Consider the following 27,539-nt stretch of genomic DNA (forward strand, 5'->3'; position numbering starts at 1 on the left):
GTAGAATTAATGCAATTCGAAAACAGGTGTAATGCTGGCTCCGGTCAGTATTTCTGTTGGAAATTTGAAAGGGCGTACAGACATTGAACTTTTACAAAAAATCTAATCCTTTGACCCCCAATTTTCTCCATTGCTGTTTAGTACTTGGTAAGTTACCAATGTAAAAACATGGTTTCCAGGCACCTTGCTTCTGCAGGAAAGTGGCAGTTTGTTGTTGAAACTGGCTTAAAAAGGCTCGGAAACACACAGAATTCTCATGTTTTGATTTGAAATCATCAATACTAAAACATTTTGCCCCAACTCATTTGATTTGAATGTTACTGATTTTTCAGAAGGCACAGCCTCAACCATTCTGGAAATGTGCTTGGTTTATTTTCAGATTTGCGAGGTGACCAGTTTCCAGACATTGGTTCGCTCCTGCTTGTGTACGAGATTGGCCGAGACTAAAAAAACTGTAGTGTGCCACCTGTGTGAATGCGCGCTAAGCATTGTGGGAAACGGACTTTTTTCCATCATGGCGTTGGTAAACATAATAAACACGGAAGTGAAAAATGGTAATTAATTATTATCAAAAACAGGCCCCATCAAACCGGGCCAGCTGAAATATATACATGGATGCAGTTTGTGCTTCAAAAGGAGCCACTTTTCATGTCAGTCTATTGTTTGTAAGAATCACCTAACACGTAACTTAGACTAACTAAACACGTTGCAAGACTGTATCTTCGAAATAGTAAATAAATCAAAATCATTAATAAATATTTATAATTTAATACCTGCTGAAATTTGAGGACGTAAACGATTTAAAATAAACGCTGTGAACATTACAAGGAATCTTACATGTAGGCTTCATGTGTGAAAGGAATAATCAGGGATAAAATAAATGGAGTTCAAAGGATCTAACATTTTGAGGAGGAAGTCATGGTATCTTGGACATTTGGCACTTTCATATATTTATTTAGTAGATACTGAAAATGCTGAATGTGCTAATTGCAACATCAAAGACGAGCAGGTGAGATTTTTACAGCTTTATTTTTCTTGACATAAAGTCGTATGTTTTCCATTTAATTTATATGGCGCTCTAGTCTTATTTATAAGAATTTAGAGATACTTTTTATATGGGCTAAATTCTTTGCTCCAAATATTACCCATATAAAAAGTAGCTTAATATTTAAGAGCGTCAACAATTTGGACTAATGGTGCTCAATTTTAGCTCGGCTGTTTTCGGGGAAAACCCTTGGTATTGTCATAGCTCGTCGTCAGATGTCCGCGTGGTGCTAAAACCTTTACATCGGCTCTAAAATCAAAGTGCTTCCACCTATAACATTGAAACCTCACATGTATATGCACCGTGATGATTTCTACACACCACACCCATTTTGGGGTCACTCGGTCAAAGGTCAAGGTCACTAACCTCTAAAAAATTCTTTTAAATTTCATTTATTCAAAACTGCACCGCAGCCTAGCTTGGCACCCATAATGTGGTGCTCTTGTTTATATATAATTTTAAAAATGTATTAATAACCAGAATAGTTTATCATGCATGTATAAATAAAAAGATACAGCCATGAACAGTGTGTTTTAATTTTTAATAAATATGCTTTGATTGCGTATATGCAAAACAATGAAGTCCATATATTGTTAACTGATTTTTAAAATGTTGAATGTCACACATTACGTACCAGTCCGTTTATATACCGAAACTTTATGTACCACTATCTGACACTTTATGTACCATATTTATAATATAAAGAGATAACTAATTTAATATGAATGTGTGTTATTGATGAAATGTATTTTGTGTGATAGTATTTATGAATTTAGACTTATATATTGGCGATAGATTTTATATTTTGTCAGATTGTCTAAGTGTCACTGAGTGTCTTAGTTTAATTTATTAGCCCAAGTACATGTAGTACTTAATAAATGATTTATTAGTCTTACCTGAAATTGAAGTAAATTATAAAAATTCATTTGTCTCTTATCTTATCCTGACTAAGGATTATAAAGTCTAAAATGTTTGTATTATATTGTATAATTGAAATATGATACTTTGAAGAGAAGAGAGAATGACCTCAATGTTCAAACTGTAAAAAAAATCAAAATTATTTCCTTCTTTAGACTTTAATCATGTTTAGAGAATGACCATAATTCATCAGGACTGCTATGAATGAATGGACAATAACACCTATATTTTATGTAGGTGGTACATAAAGTTTCAAAGTACCGGTAGTACATTAAAGGTCTGGTACATGTACATAAGGTGTTACACCCTAAAATGTTCATGGTATCAGTGTTTCAATAATGTAGTGTTTCTTATTATGTATTGCTTAGGTTGTTTTGTTTCAAATTTCAAATTTGCATTTATTTTAAAGCATTTTCAGTCACTTTGTGAATTCCATGTTTTTTGTAATAAGGTGAATTATGTTGTACATGGTGTCAAATATTAATTCATGGTCGCTATGCTGTAGAGAATGATGTCCGCTGGGCGTGGGTTCGATCAATACTCTGGGAGTTCTCCTTATCATCTCCATGGACAACAAGTTCTGGTGTACCAAGTAGTAGTAGTTGTAGTAGTAGTAGTAGTAGTAGTGGTGGTGGTGGTGGTGGTGGTGGTGGTAGTAGTAGTAGTAGTAGTAGTAGTAGTAGTAGTAGTAGTAGAAGTAGTAGTAGTAGTAGTAGAAGTAGTAGTAGTAGTAGTAGTAGTAGTAGTAGTAGTAGACTAGTAGTAGTAGAAGTAAGATCAGTAGTAGTAGTCGTAGTTGTTGTTCTTGTTGTAGTAGTAGATAATTAATTAATTAGTAGTAGTAGTAGTAAGAGTTGTAATGGTTGTGTTTGTATTTGTATTGAATTCTGATAATACAACACAATGATGCTGCTGCTAACAATGATGATGATGAATATGATAATGCTGCTGCTGATTGTGATGATGATTATATGATGGGACTTTGGTATTATAAAATTTGTGAGGTTCAAACACAAAACCTGTTGGATAATAAAACTTCTCATTTTATGACAAAAGAGCTAGATTGTAGAGTAAAAAATAAGTATAAAATTCGCTAATAGGAAAGCTACCATTAAAGGACCATGATTTGTGGGCTTCATCAAAAGCAATACATGAAACAGTTATATCTCTTTCAAATGCACTCAATATTGCTGTTCCTATTGATATGCTCAGAAATGCTTCTGGATGGGCATACACCAATGAGTACTTTCCTTCAGTTATTTCCTCTAAAGACACATTAACAACACTGTCGCCCTTAGCAGGAATTCCGGACGCCCCCCCTAAGATGTTCCCTCACCAGACATTTCCCCCATTTTAGTTTTAGTGCTTACATTACCCCCCTCCTCACAATAAATTTATAATGGTTTGGTTGAAGTAAAATCTTGATTTATTATCAAAATGATTTTTTTGCTTATGTAATCTTATGTAATTAACTTTTTATATGAAGCAGCTTGTTTGTTGTTTTCTTTGGATTAATCATTCATTATTTTTGTTAAACTGTTTAAGGAGTGCATGTTAATCATTAGTAAGACGTGCATGTTGGTGTACTAGAGGAATACTAGAGGAATACATGAGATATTCTCAAAATCTTACACATGTTGTTTTTAATATAATTAAATAGGATCAATTGATGAATTAATTCAGTTTGAGTCAACTTGGGCTGGGTTGTAGAACTATAGTTATTTGTTGTTTTTAATCCAATTAAATAGGGTACTATGTAACTGTCAAAGAAAATATGCATTCATATGCATATAAGCCAAGTTTTGGATGTCACTGATATTTTCAATTTTACTAGTACCTAATTAAGACTAATTAAAACAGAATTGGACTTTCCTTGCAAAGTATTTATTATTAATAATAAAATAAGCTAATGTAATCAAAACATATTGATATTTTAATAATTTAACTCAATGATATTAATAATATTTAAATTTGCCCCAAAAAACTAGGGCAGGTAGATAGGAAGGATTTTTTTTTTGAAAACCAACAGTGTTGTCAGTGTAAAATATTTGTAAACCTTCTTCAATTTCAGTTTCACATTTTATGACCTGCAACACATTCTATGCTACTTAATTTTACTATGGTAAGTCATTAAAGTGTTATTTATTTTTCAACTATATAATGTGCTAATCTCATATAATGAATTACTACCCCATTTAAAGATGACACCTAATCTAAATTCATTAATACACTAGTTATAATTGTTTTATTCTAACATACTATTCCACTAAAAAATGACCATCATAGAACATCAATGCTGTGCTTTTACTAAAATTTTCATTGATCTTAATTATTTAAAGAAAAAAATCTATCAAGCACTTATAAAAAAATATATAATTAGGGTGTCAAAATTTAACAAACTGAACAAGTCAATTTGAACTTCTCTTGCAATGCAAATGGAGCCACTTGAAATACCAAATTGTTCCCATACTAGTCGGCAATATAGTTATGACATTGTGTCTATTCATAACATGCATCAGATGCACCTTCTGAAACTTTTTAAGCGGTTTTGAAAACGCTATTTAATTGCAAACTTTCGCCAATAAAGGATACATGTTGTTATACAACCGAAAGTGAAAGCACAGTTTAAAAAAATGAATAAAGAGCGAAATTGTTGAAAACTTACGAAAATGTTAATTGATACTAACATAAGACCGTAAGACTGAACAAAACTATACTTAACTTTTAAATCATAACCTGAAAGATTACTTATAAAGCAAATTCTTCATTCATCCGCGGACTTCTTTGTGTCGTAGTCATAAATGCCTCCAAATGGAGGTGCGTGATGCGTCTAAGTATAGAGGTGACAATAACGTAGTGACGTCACCATTTATGTATAGAATGATAGATTCTGGGATTGTTTATTGGTTATATTACACTAATTCCGATTCCCATAGGGTCCCATTATAAAACTGACAACTTTCACAGCATTTTTCTTGCCTTTTCGACGTATCAATTTTTCCGAACCTGGTATCATTTTAAAGATGGATCTGTCCTCTTCCAATAATTGCAATCAAAAACATACCGTCTCGCAACTTCTAAGAAAGTAAATCGCTGTCGAATGAACCCACCGTAGAAAAACGTGTTTCGGAATCCTAATTTCGACAAAAGCCCCACACAATAGAAAACACACCCTAAAAAGTCCATCTTTTAAGTTAGCTTCCAATCCAAGGCATCAAAGTACTCCAGACACATACAGGATATTACAAATAACCACAAAAGACATGTCTCACATTGTTAAATGGCTTATATTCAAGAAGAGAAAAGGAACTCTTTAGAAATAGGCACTACTTTCGAATGGACCACGGAGGGATACACAATGATTTAGTGTAATGTAACCTTTAAGGGAACTCAACTTTGTCCTATCCTTTTGAAACTTTCTCCACATGAGATTTAAACTATTTCCACAATGAATATGCAATTTCAGTGCATTCGGAGGGGGGAAAAGGCCTTAAAATGGCCATTTAAAGCGGTGACTAAATTGGCCGCAGTCAAGTCGGAATGCATGATTTTTAGTCTAAGTGACGACAGCTGATTTTGTGTCTCTAATTATTGTTACGCGTAACTTTTATGGCAAAAACTGGTATCATTGCATGCGAAATTCACCAATATATCAGCAAAAGGCCCAAATAAATGTATTGATTGTGAATCAGTGTACTTTTCTTGATGAAAAAGGAGACTTCTTTTTAATTTTAAGCACTTTTTTCACACAAAAAACTCACTGACAGCATATAAAATCATGTTTTTCAAGAAAATTATTATTAAAAGCTTCACTTACAATCTAAACATACACATTGCAATTAAAATAATTAATGCTATCATGATGAGAGGAATAATTTGCAGCTTTCAAGCCGATACAAGCCTGCTACCCAAAATTAACACTTGAAATGGCGCAAATCGCTCCTTCAACAGCTTACGACACAATGTGACATTTGTTGCTCATCCAGATAGTCTCTCTCATTAAAATAAGTCCTGTTGGCTTCATTTTATTAAGTGTTCTCTTTAAAATCCAGCGTTGAAAGCTTAAGTTTTGCAAAAATGCCACAGTCCCCATGCAAATAAACATGTTTGCTAAGGAATTCCTGCCCGAGGGGCCACACTAATGTCGGAAAAGTCATTTGGGTGTGATTCCTCTGTAGTTCAGTGTACATTCATTTCACTACCTGGGGATGACTATCAGGATCAATTTTCCCAGCTTGGTGAAGTGTTGACCTTTCAGGATGTCGATGGATCGTCCACAAGCGCTGCACCACTGCGGCCTCGGTACCGGACAGGGAGTCGGATTGAGGTGTACACAAACCCGGAGTCAGGCAAGGATCATCCAGACCTTTAATAAAATAAAATGTTAAGGCCCCTGAAACTGGCAATTATGTTCAACACTGAGATAAGGAAACACATAAAGGAGACATCATGCCATGGCTTTATCATTATTGACACGGCAAACTCGAGCAGCTGGGGACTCGGCTCTAAACAAAACAGGTATGCTCTATCAATCGGAGCAAGATGGCATGTCAGAGTTGAAAAGAGCAAACAAACATACAAAAGAGATGTAAAGGAAATTAGAAATTAAATGCCAGAAGTAATTTCAAGTATTTTTTTTTTTGTCTGCAAGGGTTGCTGTGGAAAATAGTGCTTAACGCATAGTTTGGCCTGTCGGGGTTCTGCTGGCAAGAACACATCGAAGTCATATCTGCCCGAGAACTGTAAGCTTGAGATAACCATATCTGATGAAGTACTGCTTGAAGAATGCATTCTAATTGTACTTGAACCAGATAGCATTGACAGCACAAGGCTGCAGACCCCCCAAAAGTGTGAGGCTTTCAATAGTGCTTACCTGATACCAGACCGCAATGCCCAAGACAATGACTTTCTCCCGGAACTGCACAGGCCGCATCCGCAGCACAATCCTTAAGCTCAATCATGGTCTGGCTGACTCTGAAATAGTGAAATCTGAATTTACAGATGCTCCTTTTTCTAAAGGATATGAGTTTATTGCCTATCTTAAAAGCAATCACAATGACATACTAAAGAAGACATGTGCATTTCTGAAAAGACATACAGCTGCCTGATACTTGACTAGGAAAAGGCGCTATGGTCTTCACTCTGAAATTCATTACTCTAAGGGCTTAACAGAACCAAAGCCAGATCTTACAGCTAAATGGCCCCACCTACAGCTAAATATGCTTTATAGGTTGAAAATAAAGTTATTTGTCTGAAGAACTAGCGCTATTTACTCATCAGCTATGTTGCTCCACCGGCCGCAATTCTGTAAACATAGTGTATATATGGAAATACCTAGTCTACCGCATGCGACGCACCACTACGTCCACTGTAAATACACAGCTAAGTTAGTACTTTAACGAATAAACTGAAATTCATGTTTGAATTAAACAATCAGTATGATGACTCTCATTGAAATCATGTCCAGTGCACCAGTCAGAGCAAGACAGCTAGCGGATTGTAGACCGTCTGCGGCTCAAGGGACAAATGGTCAGGCCTACAAACAAAGAGAAAAATGGCATAAATGGGTTGCATTCATGTGATTTGGCATATTTTTCATCTTGCTCTCCACCTGAAACTTCAATCTTTGGACATAATAATATTTACATTCAAGATTTGTTGGAAATGTAACCCTTACTTGTCCATACCAGGTCCCCCTCCCATCCGGAACAGTCCAAAATCACCTAAAACATCCATTTGAACCAAAATATTGACATCTCTCATCTATTTTAGCACCCAAATCATCAAAACATTCATTAAAATTCATGTTCTACTTGTCTCGCTTGCAGACGAATCCACGTGACCTTGACATTGCAGTAAATGTGCTTTTTTAATTTCAGGGAACTCAACTTTGTCCTATCCTTTTCAAACTTTCTCCACATGAGATTTAAACTATTTCCACAATGAATATGCAATTTCAGTGCATTCGGAGGGGGGAAAAGGCCTTAAAATGGCCATTTAAAGCGGTGACTAAATTGGCCGCAGTCAAGTCGGAATGCATGATTTTTAGTCTAAGTGACGACAGCTGATTTTGTGTCTCTAATTATTGTTACGCGTAACTTTTATGGCAAAAACTGGTATCATTGCATGCGAAATTCACCAATATATCAGCAAAAGGCCCAAATAAATGTATTGATTGTGAATCAGTGTACTTTTCTTGATGAAAAAGGAGACTTCTTTTTAATTTTAAGCACTTTTTTCACACAAAAAACTCACTGACAGCATATAAAATCATGTTTTTCAAGAAAATTATTATTAAAAGCTTCACTTACAATCTAAACATACACATTGCAATTAAAATAATTAATGCTATCATGATGAGAGGAATAATTTGCAGCTTTCAAGCCGATACAAGCCTGCTACCCAAAATTAACACTTGAAATGGCGCAAATCGCTCCTTCAACAGCTTACGACACAATGTGACATTTGTTGCTCATCCAGATAGTCTCTCTCATTAAAATAAGTCCTGTTGGCTTCATTTTATTAAGTGTTCTCTTTAAAATCCAGCGTTGAAAGCTTAAGTTTTGCAAAAATGCCACAGTCCCCATGCAAATAAACATGTTTGCTAAGGAATTCCTGCCCGAGGGGCCACACTAATGTCGGAAAAGTCATTTGGGTGTGATTCCTCTGTAGTTCAGTGTACATTCATTTCACTACCTGAGGATGACTATCAGGATCAATTTTCTCAGCTTGGTGAAGTGTTGACCTTTCAGGATGTCGATGGATCGTCCACAAGCGCTGCACCACTGCGGCCTCGGTACCGGACAGGGAGTCGGATTGAGGTGTACACAAACCCGGAGTCAGGCAAGGATCATCCAGACCTTTAATAAAATAAAATGTTAAGGCCCCTGAAACTGGCAATTATGTTCAACACTGAGATAAGGAAACACATAAAGGAGACATCATGCCATGGCTTTATCATTATTGACACGGCAAACTCGAGCAGCTGGGGACTCGGCTCTAAACAAAACAGGTATGCTCTATCAATCGGAGCAAGATGGCATGTCAGAGTTGAAAAGAGCAAACAAACATACAAAAGAGATGTAAAGGAAATTAGAAATTAAATGCCAGAAGTAATTTCAAGTATTTTTTTTTTGTCTGCAAGGGTTGCTGTGGAAAATAGTGCTTAACGCATAGTTTGGCCTGTCGGGGTTCTGCTAGCAAGAACACATCGAAGTCATATCTGCCCAAGAACTGTAAGCTTGAGATAACCATATCTGATGAAGTACTGCTTGAAGAATGCATTCTTATTGTACTTGAACCAGATAGCATTGACAGCACAAGGCTGCAGACCCCCCAAAAGTGTGAGGCTTTCAATAGTGCTTACCTGATACCAGACCGCAATGCCCAAGACAGTGACTTTCTCCCGGAACTGCACAGGCCGCATCCGCAGCACAATCCTTAAGCTCAATCATGGTCTGGCTGACTCAGAAATAGTGAAATCTGAATTTACAGATGCTCCTTTTTCTAAAGGTTATGAGTTTATTGCCTATCTTAAAAGCAATCACAATGACATACTAAAGAAGACATGTGCATTTCTGAAAAGACATACAGCTGCCTGATACTTGACTAGGAAAAGGCGCTATGGTCTTCACTCTGAAATTCATTACTCTAAGGGCTTAACAGAACCAAAGCCAGATCTTACAGCTAAATGGCCCCACCTACAGCTAAATATGCTTTATAGGTTGAAAATAAAGTTATTTGTCTGAAGAACTAGCGCTATTTACTCATCAGCTATGTTGCTCCACCGGCCGCAATTCTGTAAACATAGTGTATATATGGAAATACCTAGTCTACCGCATGCGACGCACCACTACGTCCACTGTAAATACACAGCTAAGTTAGTACTTTAACGAACAAACTGAAATTCATGTTTGAATTAAACAATCAGTATGATGACTCTCATTGAAATCATGTCCAGTGCACCAGTCAGAGCAAGACAGCTAGCGGATTGTAGACCGTCTGCGGCTCAAGGGACAAATGGTCAGGCCTACAAACAAAGAGAAAAATGGCATAAATGGGTTGCATTCATGTGATTTGGCATATTTTTCATCTTGCTCTCCACCTGAAACTTCAATCTTTGGACATAATAATATTTACATTCAAGATTTGTTGGAAATGTAACCCTTACTTGTCCATACCAGGTCCCCCTCCCATCCGGAACAGTCCAAAATCACCTAAAACATCCATTTGAACCAAAATATTGACATCTCTCATCTATTTTAGCACCCAAATCATCAAAACATTCATTAAAATTCATGTTCTACTTGTCTCGCTTGCAGACGAATCCACGTGACCTTGACATTGCAGTAAATGTGCTTTTTTAAGTTCAGGGAACTCAACTTTGTCCTATCCTTTTCAAACTTTCTCCACATGAGATTTAAACTATTTCCACAATGAATATGCAATTTCAGTGCATTCGGAGGGGGGAAAAGGCCTTAAAATGGCCATTTAAAGCGGTGACTAAATTGGCCGCAGTCAAGTCGGAATGCATGATTTTTAGTCTAAGTGACGACAGCTGATTTTGTGTCTCTAATTATTGTTACGCGTAACTTTTATGGCAAAAACTGGTATAATTGCATGCGAAATTCACCAATATATCAGCAAAAGGCCCAAATAAATGTATTGATTGTGAATCAGTGTACTTTTCTTGATGAAAAAGGAGACTTTTTTTTTATTTTAAGCACTTTTTTCACACAAAAAACTCACTGACAGCATATAAAATCATGTTTTTCAAGAAAATTATTATTAAAAGCTTCACTTACAATCTAAACATACACATTGCAATTAAAATAATTAATGCTATCATGATGAGAGGAATAATTTGCAGCTTTCAAGCCGATACAAGCCTGCTACCCAAAATTAACACTTGAAATGGCGCAAATCGCTCCTTCAACAGCTTACGACACAATGTGACATTTGTTGCTCATCCAGATAGTCTCTCTCATTAAAATAAGTCCTGTTGGCTTCATTTTATTAAGTGTTCTCTTTAAAATCCAGCGTTGAAAGCTTAAGTTTTGCAAAAATGCCACAGTCCCCATGCAAATAAACATGTTTGCTAAGGAATTCCTGCCCGAGGGGCCACACTAATGTCGGAAAAGTCATTTGGGTGTGATTCCTCTGTAGTTCAGTGTACATTCATTTCACTACCTGGGGATGACTATCAGGATCAATTTTCCCAGCTTGGTGAAGTGTTGACCTTTCAGGATGTCGATGGATCGTCCACAAGCGCTGCACCACTGCGGCCTCGGTACCGGACAGGGAGTCGGATTGAGGTGTACACAAACCCGGAGTCAGGCAAGGATCATCCAGACCTTTAATAAAATAAAATGTTAAGGCCCCTGAAACTGGCAATTATGTTCAAAACTGAGATAAGGAAACACATAAAGGAGACATCATGCCATGGCTTTATCATTATTGACACGGCAAACTCGAGCAGCTGGGGACTCGGCTCTAAACAAAACAGGTATGCTCTATCAATCGGAGCAAGATGGCATGTCAGAGTTGAAAAGAGCAAACAAACATACAAAAGAGATGTAAAGGAAATTAGAAATTAAATGCCAGAAGTAATTTCAAGTATTTTTTTTTTGTCTGCAAGGGTTGCTGTGGAAAATAGTGCTTAACGCATAGTTTGGCCTGTCGGGGTTCTGCTGGCAAGAACACATCGAAGTCATATCTGCCCGAGAACTGTAAGCTTGAGATAACCATATCTGATGAAGTACTGCTTGAAGAATGCATTCTAATTGTACTTGAACCAGATAGCATTGACAGCACAAGGCTGCAGACCCCCCAAAAGTGTGAGGCTTTCAATAGTGCTTACCTGATACCAGACCGCAATGCCCAAGACAGTGACTTTCTCCCGGAACTGCACAGGCCGCATCCGCAGCACAATCCTTAAGCTCAATCATGGTCTGGCTGACTCTGAAATAGTGAAATCTGAATTTACAGATGCTCCTTTTTCTAAAGGTTATGAGTTTATTGCCTATCTTAAAAGCAATCACAATGACATACTAAAGAAGACATGTGCATTTCTGAAAAGACATACAGCTGCCTGATACTTGACTAGGAAAAGGCGCTATGGTCTTCACTCTGAAATTCATTACTCTAAGGGCTTAACAGAACCAAAGCCAGATCTTACAGCTAAATGGCCCCACCTACAGCTAAATATGCTTTATAGGTTGAAAATAAAGTTATTTGTCTGAAGAACTAGCGCTATTTACTCATCAGCTATGTTGCTCCACCGGCCGCAATTCTGTAAACATAGTGTATATATGGAAATATCTAGTCTACCGCATGCGACGCACCACTACGTCCACTGTAAATACACAGCTAAGTTAGTACTTTAACGAACAAACTGAAATTCATGTTTGAATTAAACAATCAGTATGATGACTCTCATTGAAATCATGTCCAGTGCACCAGTCAGAGCAAGACAGCTAGCGGATTGTAGACCGTCTGCGGCTCAAGGGACAAATGGTCAGGCCTACAAACAAAGAGAAAAATGGCATAAATGGGTTGCATTCATGTGATTTGGCATATTTTTCATCTTGCTCTCCACCTGAAACTTCAAACTTTGGACATAATAATATTTACATTCAAGATTTGTTGGAAATGTAACCCTTACTTGTCCATACCAGGTCCCCCTCCCATCCGGAACAGTCCAAAATCACCTAAAACATCCATTTGAACCAAAATATTGACATCTCTCATCTATTTTAGCACCCAAATCATCAAAACATTCATTAAAATTCATGTTCTACTTGTCTCGCTTGCAGACGAATCCACGTGACCTTGACATTGCAGTAAATGTGCTTTTTTAATTTCAGGGAACTCAACTTTGTCCTATCCTTTTCAAACTTTCTCCACATGAGATTTAAACTATTTCCACAATGAATATGCAATTTCAGTGCATTCGGAGGGGGGAAAAGGCCTTAAAATGGCCATTTAAAGCGGTGACTAAATTGGCCGCAGTCAAGTCGGAATGCATGATTTTTAGTCTAAGTGACGACAGCTGATTTTGTGTCTCTAATTATTGTTACGCGTAACTTTTATGGCAAAAACTGGTATCATTGCATGCGAAATTCACCAATATATCAGCAAAAGGCCCAAATAAATGTATTGATTGTGAATCAGTGTACTTTTCTTGATGAAAAAGGAGACTTCTTTTTAATTTTAAGCACTTTTTTCACACAAAAAACTCACTGACAGCATATAAAATCATGTTTTTCAAGAAAATTATTATTAAAAGCTTCACTTACAATCTAAACATACACATTGCAATTAAAATAATTAATGCTATCATGATGAGAGGAATAATTTGCAGCTTTCAAGCCGATACAAGCCTGCTACCCAAAATTAACACTTGAAATGGCGCAAATCGCTCCTTCAACAGCTTACGACACAATGTGACATTTGTTGCTCATCCAGATAGTCTCTCTCATTAAAATAAGTCCTGTTGGCTTCATTTTATTAAGTGTTCTCTTTAAAATCCAGCGTTGAAAGCTTAAGTTTTGCAAAAATGCCACAGTCCCCATGCAAATAAACATGTTTGCTAAGGAATTCCTGCCCGAGGGGCCACACCAATGTCGGAAAAGTCATTTGGGTGTGATTCCTCTGTAGTTCAGTGTACATTCATTTCACTACCTGGGGATGACTATCAGGATCAATTTTCCCAGCTTGGTGAAGTGTTGACCTTTCAGGATGTCGATGGATCGTCCACAAGCGCTGCACCACTGCGGCCTCGGTACCGGACAGGGAGTCGGATTGAGGTGTACACAAACCCGGAGTCAGGCAAGGATCATCCAGACCTTTAATAAAATAAAATGTTAAGGCCCCTGAAACTGGCAATTATGTTCAACACTGAGATAAGGAAACACATAAAGGAGACATCATGCCATGGCTTTATCATTATTGACACGGCAAACTCGAGCAGCTGGGGACTCGGCTCTAAACAAAACAGGTATGCTCTATCAATCGGAGCAAGATGGCATGTCAGAGTTGAAAAGAGCAAACAAACATACAAAAGAGATGTAAAGGAAATTAGAAATTAAATGCCAGAAGTAATTTCAAGTATTTTTTTTTTGTCTGCAAGGGTTGCTGTGGAAAATAGTGCTTAACGCATAGTTTGGCCTGTCGGGGTTCTGCTGGCAAGAACACATCGAAGTCATATCTGCCCGAGAACTGTAAGCTTGAGATAACCATATCTGATGAAGTACTGCTTGAAGAATGCATTCTAATTGTACTTGAACCAGATAGCATTGACAGCACAAGGCTGCAGACCCCCCAAAAGTGTGAGGCTTTCAATAGTGCTTACCTGATACCAGACCGCAATGCCCAAGACAGTGACTTTCTCCCGGAACTGCACAGGCCGCATCCGCAGCACAATCCTTAAGCTCAATCATGGTCTGGCTGACTCTGAAATAGTGAAATCTGAATTTACAGATGCTCCTTTTTCTAAAGGTTATGAGTTTATTGCCTATCTTAAAAGCAATCACAATGACATACTAAAGAAGACATGTGCATTTCTGAAAAGACATACAGCTGCCTGATACTTGACTAGGAAAAGGCGCTATGGTCTTCACTCTGAAATTCATTACTCTAAGGGCTTAACAGAACCAAAGCCAGATCTTACAGCTAAATGGCCCCACCTACAGCTAAATATGCTTTATAGGTTGAAAATAAAGTTATTTGTCTGAAGAACTAGCGCTATTTACTCATCAGCTATGTTGCTCCACCGGCCGCAATTCTGTAAACATAGTGTATATATGGAAATACCTAGTCTACCGCATGCGACGCACCACTACGTCCACTGTAAATACACAGCTAAGTTAGTACTTTAACGAACAAACTGAAATTCATGTTTGAATTAAACAATCAGTATGATGACTCTCATTGAAATCATGTCCAGTGCACCAGTCAGAGCAAGACAGCTAGCGGATTGTAGACCGTCTGCGGCTCAAGGGACAAATGGTCAGGCCTACAAACAAAGAGAAAAATGGCATAAATGGGTTGCATTCATGTGATTTGGCATATTTTTCATCTTGCTCTCCACCTGAAACTTCAATCTTTGGACATAATAATATTTACATTCAAGATTTGTTGGAAATGTAACCCTTACTTGTCCATACCAGGTCCCCCTCCCATCCGGAACAGTCCAAAATCACCTAAAACATCCATTTGAACCAAAATATTGACATCTCTCATCTATTTTAGCACCCAAATCATCAAAACATTCATTAAAATTCATGTTCTACTTGTCTCGCTTGCAGACGAATCCACGTGACCTTGACATTGCAGTAAATGTGCTTTTTTAATTTCAGGGAACTCAACTTTGTCCTATCCTTTTCAAACTTTCTCCACATGAGATTTAAACTATTTCCACAATGAATATGCAATTTCAGTGCATTCGGAGGGGGGAAAAGGCCTTAAAATGGCCATTTAAAGCGGTGACTAAATTGGCCGCAGTCAAGTCGGAATGCATGATTTTTAGTCTAAGTGACGACAGCTGATTTTGTGTCTCTAATTATTGTTACGCGTAACTTTTATGGCAAAAACTGGTATCATTGCATGCGAAATTCACCAATATATCAGCAAAAGGCCCAAATAAATGTATTGATTGTGAATCAGTGTACTTTTCTTGATGAAAAAGGAGACTTTTTTTAAATTTTAAGCACTTTTTTCACACAAAAAACTCACTGACAGCATATAAAATCATGTTTTTCAAGAAAATTATTATTAAAAGCTTCACTTACAATCTAAACATACACATTGCAATTAAAATAATTAATGCTATCATGATGAGAGGAATAATTTGCAGCTTTCAAGCCGATACAAGCCTGCTACCCAAAATTAACACTTGAAATGGCGCAAATCGCTCCTTCAACAGCTTACGACACAATGTGACATTTGTTGCTCATCCAGATAGTCTCTCTCATTAAAATAAGTCCTGTTGGCTTCATTTTATTAAGTGTTCTCTTTAAAATCCAGCGTTGAAAGCTTAAGTTTTGCAAAAATGCCACAGTCCCCATGCAAATAAACATGTTTGCTAAGGAATTCCTGCCCGAGGGGCCACACTAATGTCGGAAAAGTCATTTGGGTGTGATTCCTCTGTAGTTCAGTGTACATTCATTTCACTACCTGGGGATGACTATCAGGATCAATTTTCCCAGCTTGGTGAAGTGTTGACCTTTCAGGATGTCGATGGATCGTCCACAAGCGCTGCACCACTGCGGCCTCGGTACCGGACAGGGAGTCGGATTGAGGTGTACACAAACCCGGAGTCAGGCAAGGATCATCCAGACCTTTAATAAAATAAAATGTTAAGGCCCCTGAAACTGGCAATTATGTTCAACACTGAGATAAGGAAACACATAAAGGAGACATCATGCCATGGCTTTATCATTATTGACACGGCAAACTCGAGCAGCTGGGGACTCGGCTCTAAACAAAACAGGTATGCTCTATCAATCGGAGCAAGATGGCATGTCAGAGTTGAAAAGAGCAAACAAACATACAAAAGAGATGTAAAGGAAATTAGAAATTAAATGCCAGAAGTAATTTCAAGTATTTTTTTTTTGTCTGCAAGGGTTGCTGTGGAAAATAGTGCTTAACGCATAGTTTGGCCTGTCGGGGTTCTGCTGGCAAGAACACATCGAAGTCATATCTGCCCGAGAACTGTAAGCTTGAGATAACCATATCTGATGAAGTACTGCTTGAAGAATGCATTCTAATTGTACTTGAACCAGATAGCATTGACAGCACAAGGCTGCAGACCCCCCAAAAGTGTGAGGCTTTCAATAGTGCTTACCTGATACCAGACCGCAATGCCCAAGACAGTGACTTTCTCCCGGAACTGCACAGGCCGCATCCGCAGCACAATCCTTAAGCTCAATCATGGTCTGGCTGACTCTGAAATAGTGAAATCTGAATTTACAGATGCTCCGTTTTCTAAAGGTTATGAGTTTATTGCCTATCTTAAAAGCAATCACAATGACATACTAAAGAAGACATGTGCATTTCTGAAAAGACATACAGCTGCCTGATACTTGACTAGGAAAAGGCGCTATGGTCTTCACTCTGAAATTCATTACTCTAAGGGCTTAACAGAACCAAAGCCAGATCTTACAGCTAAATGGCCCCACCTACAGCTAAATATGCTTTATAGGTTGAAAATAAAGTTATTTGTCTGAAGAACTAGCGCTATTTACTCATCAGCTATGTTGCTCCACCGGCCGCAATTCTGTAAACATAGTGTATATATGGAAATACCTAGTCTACCGCATGCGACGCACCACTACGTCCACTGTAAATACACAGCTAAGTTAGTACTTTAACGAACAAACTGAAATTCATGTTTGAATTAAACAATCAGTATGATGACTCTCATTGAAATCATGTCCAGTGCACCAGTCAGAGCAAGACAGCTAGCGGATTGTAGACCGTCTGCGGCTCAAGGGACAAATGGTCAGGCCTACAAACAAAGAGAAAAATGGCATAAATGGGTTGCATTCATGTGATTTGGCATATTTTTCATCTTGCTCTCCACCTGAAACTTCAATCTTTGGACATAATAATATTTACATTCAAGATTTGTTGGAAATGTAACCCTTACTTGTCCATACCAGGTCCCCCTCCCATCCGGAACAGTCCAAAATCACCTAAAACATCCATTTGAACCAAAATATTGACATCTCTCATCTATTTTAGCACCCAAATCATCAAAACATTCATTAAAATTCATGTTCTACTTGTCTCGCTTGCAGACGAATCCACGTGACCTTGACATTGCAGTAAATGTGCTTTTTTAAGTTCAGGGAACTCAACTTTGTCCTATCCTTTTCAAACTTTCTCCACATGAGATTTAAACTATTTCCACAATGAATATGCAATTTCAGTGCATTCGGAGGGGGGAAAAGGCCTTAAAATGGCCATTTAAAGCGGTGACTAAATTGGCCGCAGTCAAGTCGGAATGCATGATTTTTAGTCTAAGTGACGACAGCTGATTTTGTGTCTCTAATTATTGTTACGCGTAACTTTTATGGCAAAAACTGGTATCATTGCATGCGAAATTCACCAATATATCAGCAAAAGGCCCAAATAAATGTATTGATTGTGAATCAGTGTACTTTTCTTGATGAAAAAGGAGACTTTTTTTAATTTTAAGCACTTTTTTCACACAAAAAACTCACTGACAGCATATAAAATCATGTTTTTCAAGAAAATTATTATTAAAAGCTTCACTTACAATCTAAACATACACATTGCAATTAAAATAATTAATGCTATCATGATGAGAGGAATAATTTGCAGCTTTCAAGCCGATACAAGCCTGCTACCCAAAATTAACACTTGAAATGGCGCAAATCGCTCCTTCAACAGCTTACGACACAATGTGACATTTGTTGCTCATCCAGATAGTCTCTCTCATTAAAATAAGTCCTGTTGGCTTCATTTTATTAAGTGTTCTCTTTAAAATCCAGCGTTGAAAGCTTAAGTTTTGCAAAAATGCCACAGTCCCCATGCAAATAAACATGTTTGCTAAGGAATTCCTGCCCGAGGGGCCACACTAATGTCGGAAAAGTCATTTGGGTGTGATTCCTCTGTAGTTCAGTGTACATTCATTTCACTACCTGGGGATGACTATCAGGATCAATTTTCCCAGCTTGGTGAAGTGTTGACCTTTCAGGATGTCGATGGATCGTCCACAAGCGCTGCACCACTGCGGCCTCGGTACCGGACAGGGAGTCGGATTGAGGTGTACACAAACCCGGAGTCAGGCAAGGATCATCCAGACCTTTAATAAAATAAAATGTTAAGGCCCCTGAAACTGGCAATTATGTTCAACACTGAGATAAGTAAACACATAAAGGAGACATCATGCCATGGCTTTATCATTATTGACACGGCAAACTCGAGCAGCTGGGGACTCGGCTCTAAACAAAACAGGTATGCTCTATCAATCGGAGCAAGATGGCATGTCAGAGTTGAAAAGAGCAAACAAACATACAAAAGAGATGTAAAGGAAATTAGAAATTAAATGCCAGAAGTAATTTCAAGTATTTTTTTTTGTCTGCAAGGGTTGCTGTGGAAAATAGTGCTTAACGCATAGTTTGGCCTGTCGGGGTTCTGCTGGCAAGAACACATCGAAGTCATATCTGCCCGAGAACTGTAAGCTTGAGATAACCATATCTGATGTAGTACTGCTTGAAGAATGCATTCTAATTGTACTTGAACCAGATAGCATTGACAGCACAAGGCTGCAGACCCCCAAAAGTGTGAGGCTTTCAATAGTGCTTACCTGATACCAGACCGCAATGCCCAAGACAGTGACTTTCTCCCGGAACTGCACAGGCCGCATCCGCAGCACAATCCTTTAGCTCAATCATGGTCTGGCTGACTCTGAAATAGTGAAATCTGAATTTACAGATGCTCCGTTTTCTAAAGGTTATGAGTTTATTGCCTATCTTAAAAGCAATCACAATGACATACTAAAGAAGACATGTGCATTTCTGAAAAGACATACAGCTGCCTGATACTTGACTAGGAAAAGGCGCTATGGTCTTCACTCTGAAATTCATTACTCTAAGGGCTTAACAGAACCAAAGCCAGATCTTACAGCTAAATAGCCCCACCTACAGCTAAATATGCTTTATAGGTTGAAAATAAAGTTATTTGTCTGAAGAACTAGCGCTATTTACTCATCAGCTATGTTGCTCCACCGGCCGCAATTCTGTAAACATAGTGTATATATGGAAATACCTAGTCTACCGCATGCGACGCACCACTACGTCCACTGTAAATACACAGCTAAGTTAGTACTTTAACGAACAAACTGAAATTCATGTTTGAATTAAACAATCAGTATGATGACTCTCATTGAAATCATGTCCAGTGCACCAGTCAGAGCAAGACAGCTAGCGGATTGTAGACCGTCTGCGGCTCAAGGGACAAATGGTCAGGCCTACAAACAAAGAGAAAAAATGGCATAAATGGGTTGCATTCATGTGATTTGGCATATTTTTCATCTTGCTCTCCACCTGAAACTTCAATCTTTGGACATAATAATATTTACATTCAAGATTTGTTGGAAATGTAACCCTTACTTGTCCATACCAGGTCCCCCTCCCATCCGGAACAGTCCAAAATCACCTAAAACATCCATTTGAACCAAAATATTGACATCTCTCATCTATTTTAGCACCCAAATCATCAAAACATTCATTAAAATTCATGTTCTACTTGTCTCGCTTGCAGACGAATCCACGTGACCTTGACATTGCAGTAAATGTGCTTTTTTAAGTTCAGGGAACTCAACTTTGTCCTATCCTTTTCAAACTTTCTCCACATGAGATTTAAACTATTTCCACAATGAATATGCAATTTCAGTGCATTCGGAGGGGGGAAAAGGCCTTAAAATGGCCATTTAAAGCGGTGACTAAATTGGCCGCAGTCAAGTCGGAATGCATGATTTTTAGTCTAAGTGACGACAGCTGATTTTGTGTCTCTAATTATTGTTACGCGTAACTTTTATGGCAAAAACTGGTATCATTGCATGCGAAATTCACCAATATATCAGCAAAAGGCCCAAATAAATGTATTGATTGTGAATCAGTGTACTTTTCTTGATGAAAAAGGAGACTTTTTTAAAATTTTAAGCACTTTTTTCACACAAAAAACTCACTGACAGCATATAAAATCATGTTTTTCAAGAAAATTATTATTAAAAGCTTCACTTACAATCTAAACATACACATTGCAATTAAAATAATTAATGCTATCATGATGAGAGGAATAATTTGCAGCTTTCAAGCCGATACAAGCCTGCTACCCAAAATTAACACTTGAAATGGCGCAAATCGCTCCTTCAACAGCTTACGACACAATGTGACATTTGTTGCTCATCCAGATAGTCTCTCTCATTAAAATAAGTCCTGTTGGCTTCATTTTATTAAGTGTTCTCTTTAAAATCCAGCGTTGAAAGCTTAAGTTTTGCCAAAATGCCACAGTCCCCATGCAAATAAACATGTTTGCTAAGGAATTCCTGCCCGAGGGGCCACACTAATGTCGGAAAAGTCATTTGGGTGTGATTCCTCTGTAGTTCAGTGTACATTCATTTCACTACCTGGGGATGACTATCAGGATCAATTTTCCCAGCTTGGTGAAGTGTTGACCTTTCAGGATGTCGATGGATCGTCCACAAGCGCTGCACCACTGCGGCCTCGGTACCGGACAGGGAGTCGGATTGAGGTGTACACAAACCCGGAGTCAGGCAAGGATCATCCAGACCTTTAATAAAATAAAATGTTAAGGCCCCTGAAACTGGCAATTATGTTCAACACTGAGATAAGGAAACACATAAAGGAGACATCATGCCATGGCTTTATCATTATTGACACGGCAAACTCGAGCAGCTGGGGACTCGGCTCTAAACAAAACAGGTATGCTCTATCAATCGGAGCAAGATGGCATGTCAGAGTTGAAAAGAGCAAACAAACATACAAAAGAGATGTAAAGGAAATTAGAAATTAAATGCCAGAAGTAATTTCAAGTATTTTTTTTTGTCTGCAAGGGTTGCTGTGGAAAATAGTGCTTAACGCATAGTTTGGCCTGTCGGGGTTCTGCTGGCAAGAACACATCGAAGTCATATCTGCCCGAGAACTGTAAGCTTGAGATAACCATATCTGATGTGGTACTGCTTGAAGAATGCATTCTAATTGTACTTGAACCAGATAGCATTGACAGCACAAGGCTGCAGACCCCCCAAAAGTGTGAGGCTTTCAATAGTGCTTACCTGATACCAGACCGCAATGCCCAAGACAGTGACTTTCTCCCGGAACTGCACAGGCCGCATCCGCAGCACAATCCTTAAGCTCAATCATGGTCTGGCTGACTCTGAAATAGTGAAATCTGAATTTACAGATGCTCCTTTTTCTAAAGGTTATGAGTTTATTGCCTATCTTAAAAGCAATCACAATGACATACTAAAGAAGACATGTGCATTTCTGAAAAGACATACAGCTGCCTGATACTTGACTAGGAAAAGGCGCTATGGTCTTCACTCTGAAATTCATTACTCTAAGGGCTTAACAGAACCAAAGCCAGATCTTACAGCTAAATGGCCCCACCTACAGCTAAATATGCTTTATAGGTTGAAAATAAAGTTATTTGTCTGAAGAACTAGCGCTATTTACTCATCAGCTATGTTGCTCCACCGGCCGCAATTCTGTAAACATAGTGTATATATGGAAATACCTAGTCTACCGCATGCGACGCACCACTACGTCCACTGTAAATACACAGCTAAGTTAGTACTTTAACGAACAAACTGAAATTCATGTTTGAATTAAACAATCAGTATGATGACTCTCATTGAAATCATGTCCAGTGCACCAGTCAGAGCAAGACAGCTAGCGGATTGTAGACCGTCTGCGGCTCAAGGGACAAATGGTCAGGCCTACAAACAAAGAGAAAAATGGCATAAATGGGTTGCATTCATGTGATTTGGCATATTTTTCATCTTGCTCTCCACCTGAAACTTCAATCTTTGGACATAATAATATTTACATTCAAGATTTGTTGGAAATGTAACCCTTACTTGTCCATACCAGGTCCCCCTCCCATCCGGAACAGTCCAAAATCACCTAAAACATCCATTTGAACCAAAATATTGACATCTCTCATCTATTTTAGCACCCAAATCATCAAAACATTCATTAAAATTCATGTTCTACTTGTCTCGCTTGCAGACGAATCCACGTGACCTTGACATTGCAGTAAATGTGCTTTTTTAAGTTCAGGGAACTCAACTTTGTCCTATCCTTTTCAAACTTTCTCCACATGAGATTTAAACTATTTCCACAATGAATATGCAATTTCAGTGCATTCGGAGGGGGGAAAAGGCCTTAAAATGGCCATTTAAAGCGGTGACTAAATTGGCCGCAGTCAAGTCGGAATGCATGATTTTTAGTCTAAGTGACGACAGCTGATTTTGTGTCTCTAATTATTGTTACGCGTAACTTTTATGGCAAAAACTGGTATCATTGCATGCGAAATTCACCAATATATCAGCAAAAGGCCCAAATAAATGTATTGATTGTGAATCAGTGTACTTTTCTTGATGAAAAAGGAGACTTTTTTTAAATTTTAAGCACTTTTTTCACACAAAAAACTCACTGACAGCATATAAAATCATGTTTTTCAAGAAAATTATTATTAAAAGCTTCACTTACAATCTAAACATACACATTGCAATTAAAATAATTAATGCTATCATGATGAGAGGAATAATTTGCAGCTTTCAAGCCGATACAAGCCTGCTACCCAAAATTAACACTTGAAATGGCGCAAATCGCTCCTTCAACAGCTTACGACACAATGTGACATTTGTTGCTCATCCAGATAGTCTCTCTCATTAAAATAAGTCCTGTTGGCTTCATTTTATTAAGTGTTCTCTTTAAAATCCAGCGTTGAAAGCTTAAGTTTTGCAAAAATGCCACAGTCCCCATGCAAATAAACATGTTTGCTAAGGAATTCCTGCCCGAGGGGCCACACTAATGTCGGAAAAGTCATTTGGGTGTGATTCCTCTGTAGTTCAGTGTACATTCATTTCACTACCTGGGGATGACTATCAGGATCAATTTTCCCAGCTTGGTGAAGTGTTGACCTTTCAGGATGTCGATGGATCGTCCACAAGCGCTGCACCACTGCGGCCTCGGTACCGGACAGGGAGTCGGATTGAGGTGTACACAAACCCGGAGTCAGGCAAGGATCATCCAGACCTTTAATAAAATAAAATGTTAAGGCCCCTGAAACTGGCAATTATGTTCAACACTGAGATAAGGAAACACATAAAGGAGACATCATGCCATGGCTTTATCATTATTGACACGGTAAACTCGAGCAGCTGGGGACTCGGCTCTAAACAAAACAGGTATGCTCTATCAATCGGAGCAAGATGGCATGTCAGAGTTGAAAAGAGCAAACAAACATACAAAAGAGATGTAAAGGAAATTAGAAATTAAATGCCAGAAGTAATTTCAAGTATTTTTTTTTTGTCTGCAAGGGTTGCTGTGGAAAATAGTGCTTAACGCATAGTTTGGCCTGTCGGGGTTCTGCTGGCAAGAACACATCGAAGTCATATCTGCCCGAGAACTGTAAGCTTGAGATAACCATATCTGATGTGGTACTGCTTGAAGAATGCATTCTAATTGTACTTGAACCAGATAGCATTGACAGCACAAGGCTGCAGACCCCCCAAAAGTGTGAGGCTTTCAATAGTGCTTACCTGATACCAGACCGCAATGCCCAAGACAGTGACTTTCTCCCGGAACTGCACAGGCCGCATCCGCAGCACAATCCTTAAGCTCAATCATGGTCTGGCTGACTCTGAAATAGTGAAATCTGAATTTACAGATGCTCCTTTTTCTAAAGGTTATGAGTTTATTGCCTATCTTAAAAGCAATCACAATGACATACTAAAGAAGACATGTGCATTTCTGAAAAGACATACAGCTGCCTGATACTTGACTAGGAAAAGGCGCTATGGTCTTCACTCTGAAATTCATTATTCTAAGGGCTTAACAGAACCAAAGCCAGATCTTACAGCTAAATGGCCCCACCTACAGCTAAATATGCTTTATAGGTTGAAAATAAAGTTATTTGTCTGAAGAACTAGCGCTATTTACTCATCAGCTATGTTGCTCCACCGGCCGCAATTCTGTAAACATAGTGTATATATGGAAATACCTAGTCTACCGCATGCGACGCACCACTACGTCCACTGTAAATACACAGCTAAGTTAGTACTTTAACGAACAAACTGAAATTCATGTTTGAATTAAACAATCAGTATGATGACTCTCATTGAAATCATGTCCAGTGCACCAGTCAGAGCAAGACAGCTAGCGGATTGTAGACCGTCTGCGGCTCAAGGGACAAATGGTCAGGCCTACAAACAAAGAGAAAAATGGCATAAATGGGTTGCATTCATGTGATTTGGCATATTTTTCATCTTGCTCTCCACCTGAAACTTCAATCTTTGGACATAATAATATTTACATTCAAGATTTGTTGGAAATGTAACCCTTACTTGTCCATACCAGGTCCCCCTCCCATCCGGAACAGTCCAAAATCACCTAAAACATCCATTTGAACCAAAAAATTGACATCTCTCATCTATTTTAGCACCCAAATCATCAAAACATTCATTAAAATTCATGTTCTACTTGTCTCGCTTGCAGACGAATCCACGTGACCTTGACATTGCAGTAAATGTGCTTTTTTAATTTCAGGGAACTCAACTTTGTCCTATCCTTTTCAAACTTTCTCCACATGAGATTTAAACTATTTCCACAATGAATATGCAATTTCAGTGCATTCGGAGGGGGGAAAAGGCCTTAAAATGGCCATTTAAAGCGGTGACTAAATTGGCCGCAGTCAAGTCGGAATGCATGATTTTTAGTCTAAGTGACGACAGCTGATTTTGTGTCTCTAATTATTGTTACGCGTAACTTTTATGGCAAAAACTGGTATCATTGCATGCGAAATTCACCAATATATCAGCAAAAGGCCCAAATAAATGTATTGATTGTGAATCAGTGTACTTTTCTTGATGAAAAAGGAGACTTTTTTTTAAATTTTAAGCACTTTTTTCACACAAAAAACTCACTGACAGCATATAAAATCATGTTTTTCAAGAAAATTATTATTAAAAGCTTCACTTACAATCTAAACATACACATTGCAATTAAAATAATTAATGCTATCATGATGAGAGGAATAATTTGCAGCTTTCAAGCCGATACAAGCCTGCTACCCAAAATTAACACTTGAAATGGCGCAAATCGCTCCTTCAACAGCTTACGACACAATGTGACATTTGTTGCTCATCCAGATAGTCTCTCTCATTAAAATAAGTCCTGTTGGCTTCATTTTATTAAGTGTTCTCTTTAAAATCCAGCGTTGAAAGCTTAAGTTTTGCAAAAATGCCACAGTCCCCATGCAAATAAACATGTTTGCTAAGGAATTCCTGCCCGAGGGGCCACACTAATGTCGGAAAAGTCATTTGGGTGTGATTCCTCTGTAGTTCAGTGTACATTCATTTCACTACCTGGGGATGACTATCAGGATCAATTTTCCCAGCTTGGTGAAGTGTTGACCTTTCAGGATGTCGATGGATCGTCCACAAGCGCTGCACCACTGCGGCCTCGGTACCGGACAGGGAGTCGGATTGAGGTGTACACAAACCCGGAGTCAGGCAAGGATCATCCAGACCTTTAATAAAATAAAATGTTAAGGCCCCTGAAACTGGCAATTATGTTCAACACTGAGATAAGGAAACACATAAAGGAGACATCATGCCATGGCTTTATCATTATTGACACGGCAAACTCGAGCAGCTGGGGACTCGGCTCTAAACAAAACAGGTATGCTCTATCAATCGGAGCAAGATGGCATGTCAGAGTTGAAAAGAGCAAACAAACATACAAAAGAGATGTAAAGGAAATTAGAAATTAAATGCCAGAAGTAATTTCAAGTATTTTTTTTTGTCTGCAAGGGTTGCTGTGGAAAATAGTGCTTAACGCATAGTTTGGCCTGTCGGGGTTCTGCTGGCAAGAACACATCGAAGTCATATCTGCCCGAGAACTGTAAGCTTGAGATAACCATATCTGATGTGGTACTGCTTGAAGAATGCATTCTAATTGTACTTGAACCAGATAGCATTGACAGCACAAGGCTGCAGACCCCCCAAAAGTGTGAGGCTTTCAATAGTGCTTACCTGATACCAGACCGCAATGCCCAAGACAGTGACTTTCTCCCGGAACTGCACAGGCCGCATCCGCAGCACAATCCTTAAGCTCAATCATGGTCTGGCTGACTCTGAAATAGTGAAATCTGAATTTACAGATGCTCCTTTTTCTAAAGGTTATGAGTTTATTGCCTATCTTAAAAGCAATCACAATGACATACTAAAGAAGACATGTGCATTTCTGAAAAGACATACAGCTGCCTGATACTTGACTAGGAAAAGGCGCTATGGTCTTCACTCTGAAATTCATTACTCTAAGGGCTTAACAGAACCAAAGCCAGATCTTACAGCTAAATGGCCCCACCTACAGCTAAATATGCTTTATAGGTTGAAAATAAAGTTATTTGTCTGAAGAACTAGCGCTATTTACTCATCAGCTATGTTGCTCCACCGGCCGCAATTCTGTAAACATAGTGTATATATGGAAATACCTAGTCTACCGCATGCGACGCACCACTACGTCCACTGTAAATACACAGCTAAGTTAGTACTTTAACGAACAAACTGAAATTCATGTTTGAATTAAACAATCAGTATGATGACTCTCATTGAAATCATGTCCAGTGCACCAGTCAGAGCAAGACAGCTAGCGGATTGTAGACCGTCTGCGGCTCAAGGGACAAATGGTCAGGCCTACAAACAAAGAGAAAAATGGCATAAATGGGTTGCATTCATGTGATTTGGCATATTTTTCATCTTGCTCTCCACCTGAAACTTCAATCTTTGGACATA

The 27,539-nt window shown here is 38.4% G+C and overlaps 1 protein-coding gene across 50 annotated transcripts; it reads right to left on the reverse strand.

Moving 5' to 3' along the window:
* Positions 1-4,973: 4,973 nt before the first annotated feature.
* On the reverse strand, positions 4,974-27,426 carry LOC127877035 (uncharacterized). 50 transcript variants are annotated; one of them, XR_008048198.1, is made up of 12 exons: positions 26,778-27,420; positions 23,615-23,778; positions 21,792-21,892; positions 21,123-21,286; positions 19,299-19,399; positions 18,631-18,794; positions 16,809-16,909; positions 16,139-16,302; positions 14,316-14,416; positions 13,646-13,809; positions 11,823-11,923; positions 10,727-11,316 (listed from the first exon to the last, which is right to left on the reverse strand). XR_008048198.1 is itself a non-coding variant. In XM_052422635.1 (5 exons), the coding sequence occupies exons 1-4, from the start codon at positions 22,679-22,681 to the stop codon at positions 6,917-6,919; spliced, it is 372 nt and encodes a 123-aa protein (XP_052278595.1). In that variant the 5' UTR covers positions 22,682-22,783; the 3' UTR covers positions 4,974-6,329; positions 6,837-6,916. The 50 variants fall into 50 exon arrangements, 22 of the variants coding, with proteins under 22 accessions (XP_052278595.1, XP_052278601.1, XP_052278599.1 ...); XR_008048199.1 differs by lacking the exon at positions 23,615-23,778 and adding an exon at positions 26,109-26,272; XR_008048200.1 differs by lacking the exons at positions 21,792-21,892; positions 23,615-23,778 and adding exons at positions 24,285-24,385; positions 26,109-26,272.
* Between the last annotated feature and the right edge of the window lie 113 nt (positions 27,427-27,539).

This window comes from Dreissena polymorpha, chromosome 4 (assembly GCF_020536995.1).
Source record: "Dreissena polymorpha isolate Duluth1 chromosome 4, UMN_Dpol_1.0, whole genome shotgun sequence".
Lineage (NCBI taxonomy): Eukaryota > Metazoa > Mollusca > Bivalvia > Myida > Dreissenidae > Dreissena > Dreissena polymorpha.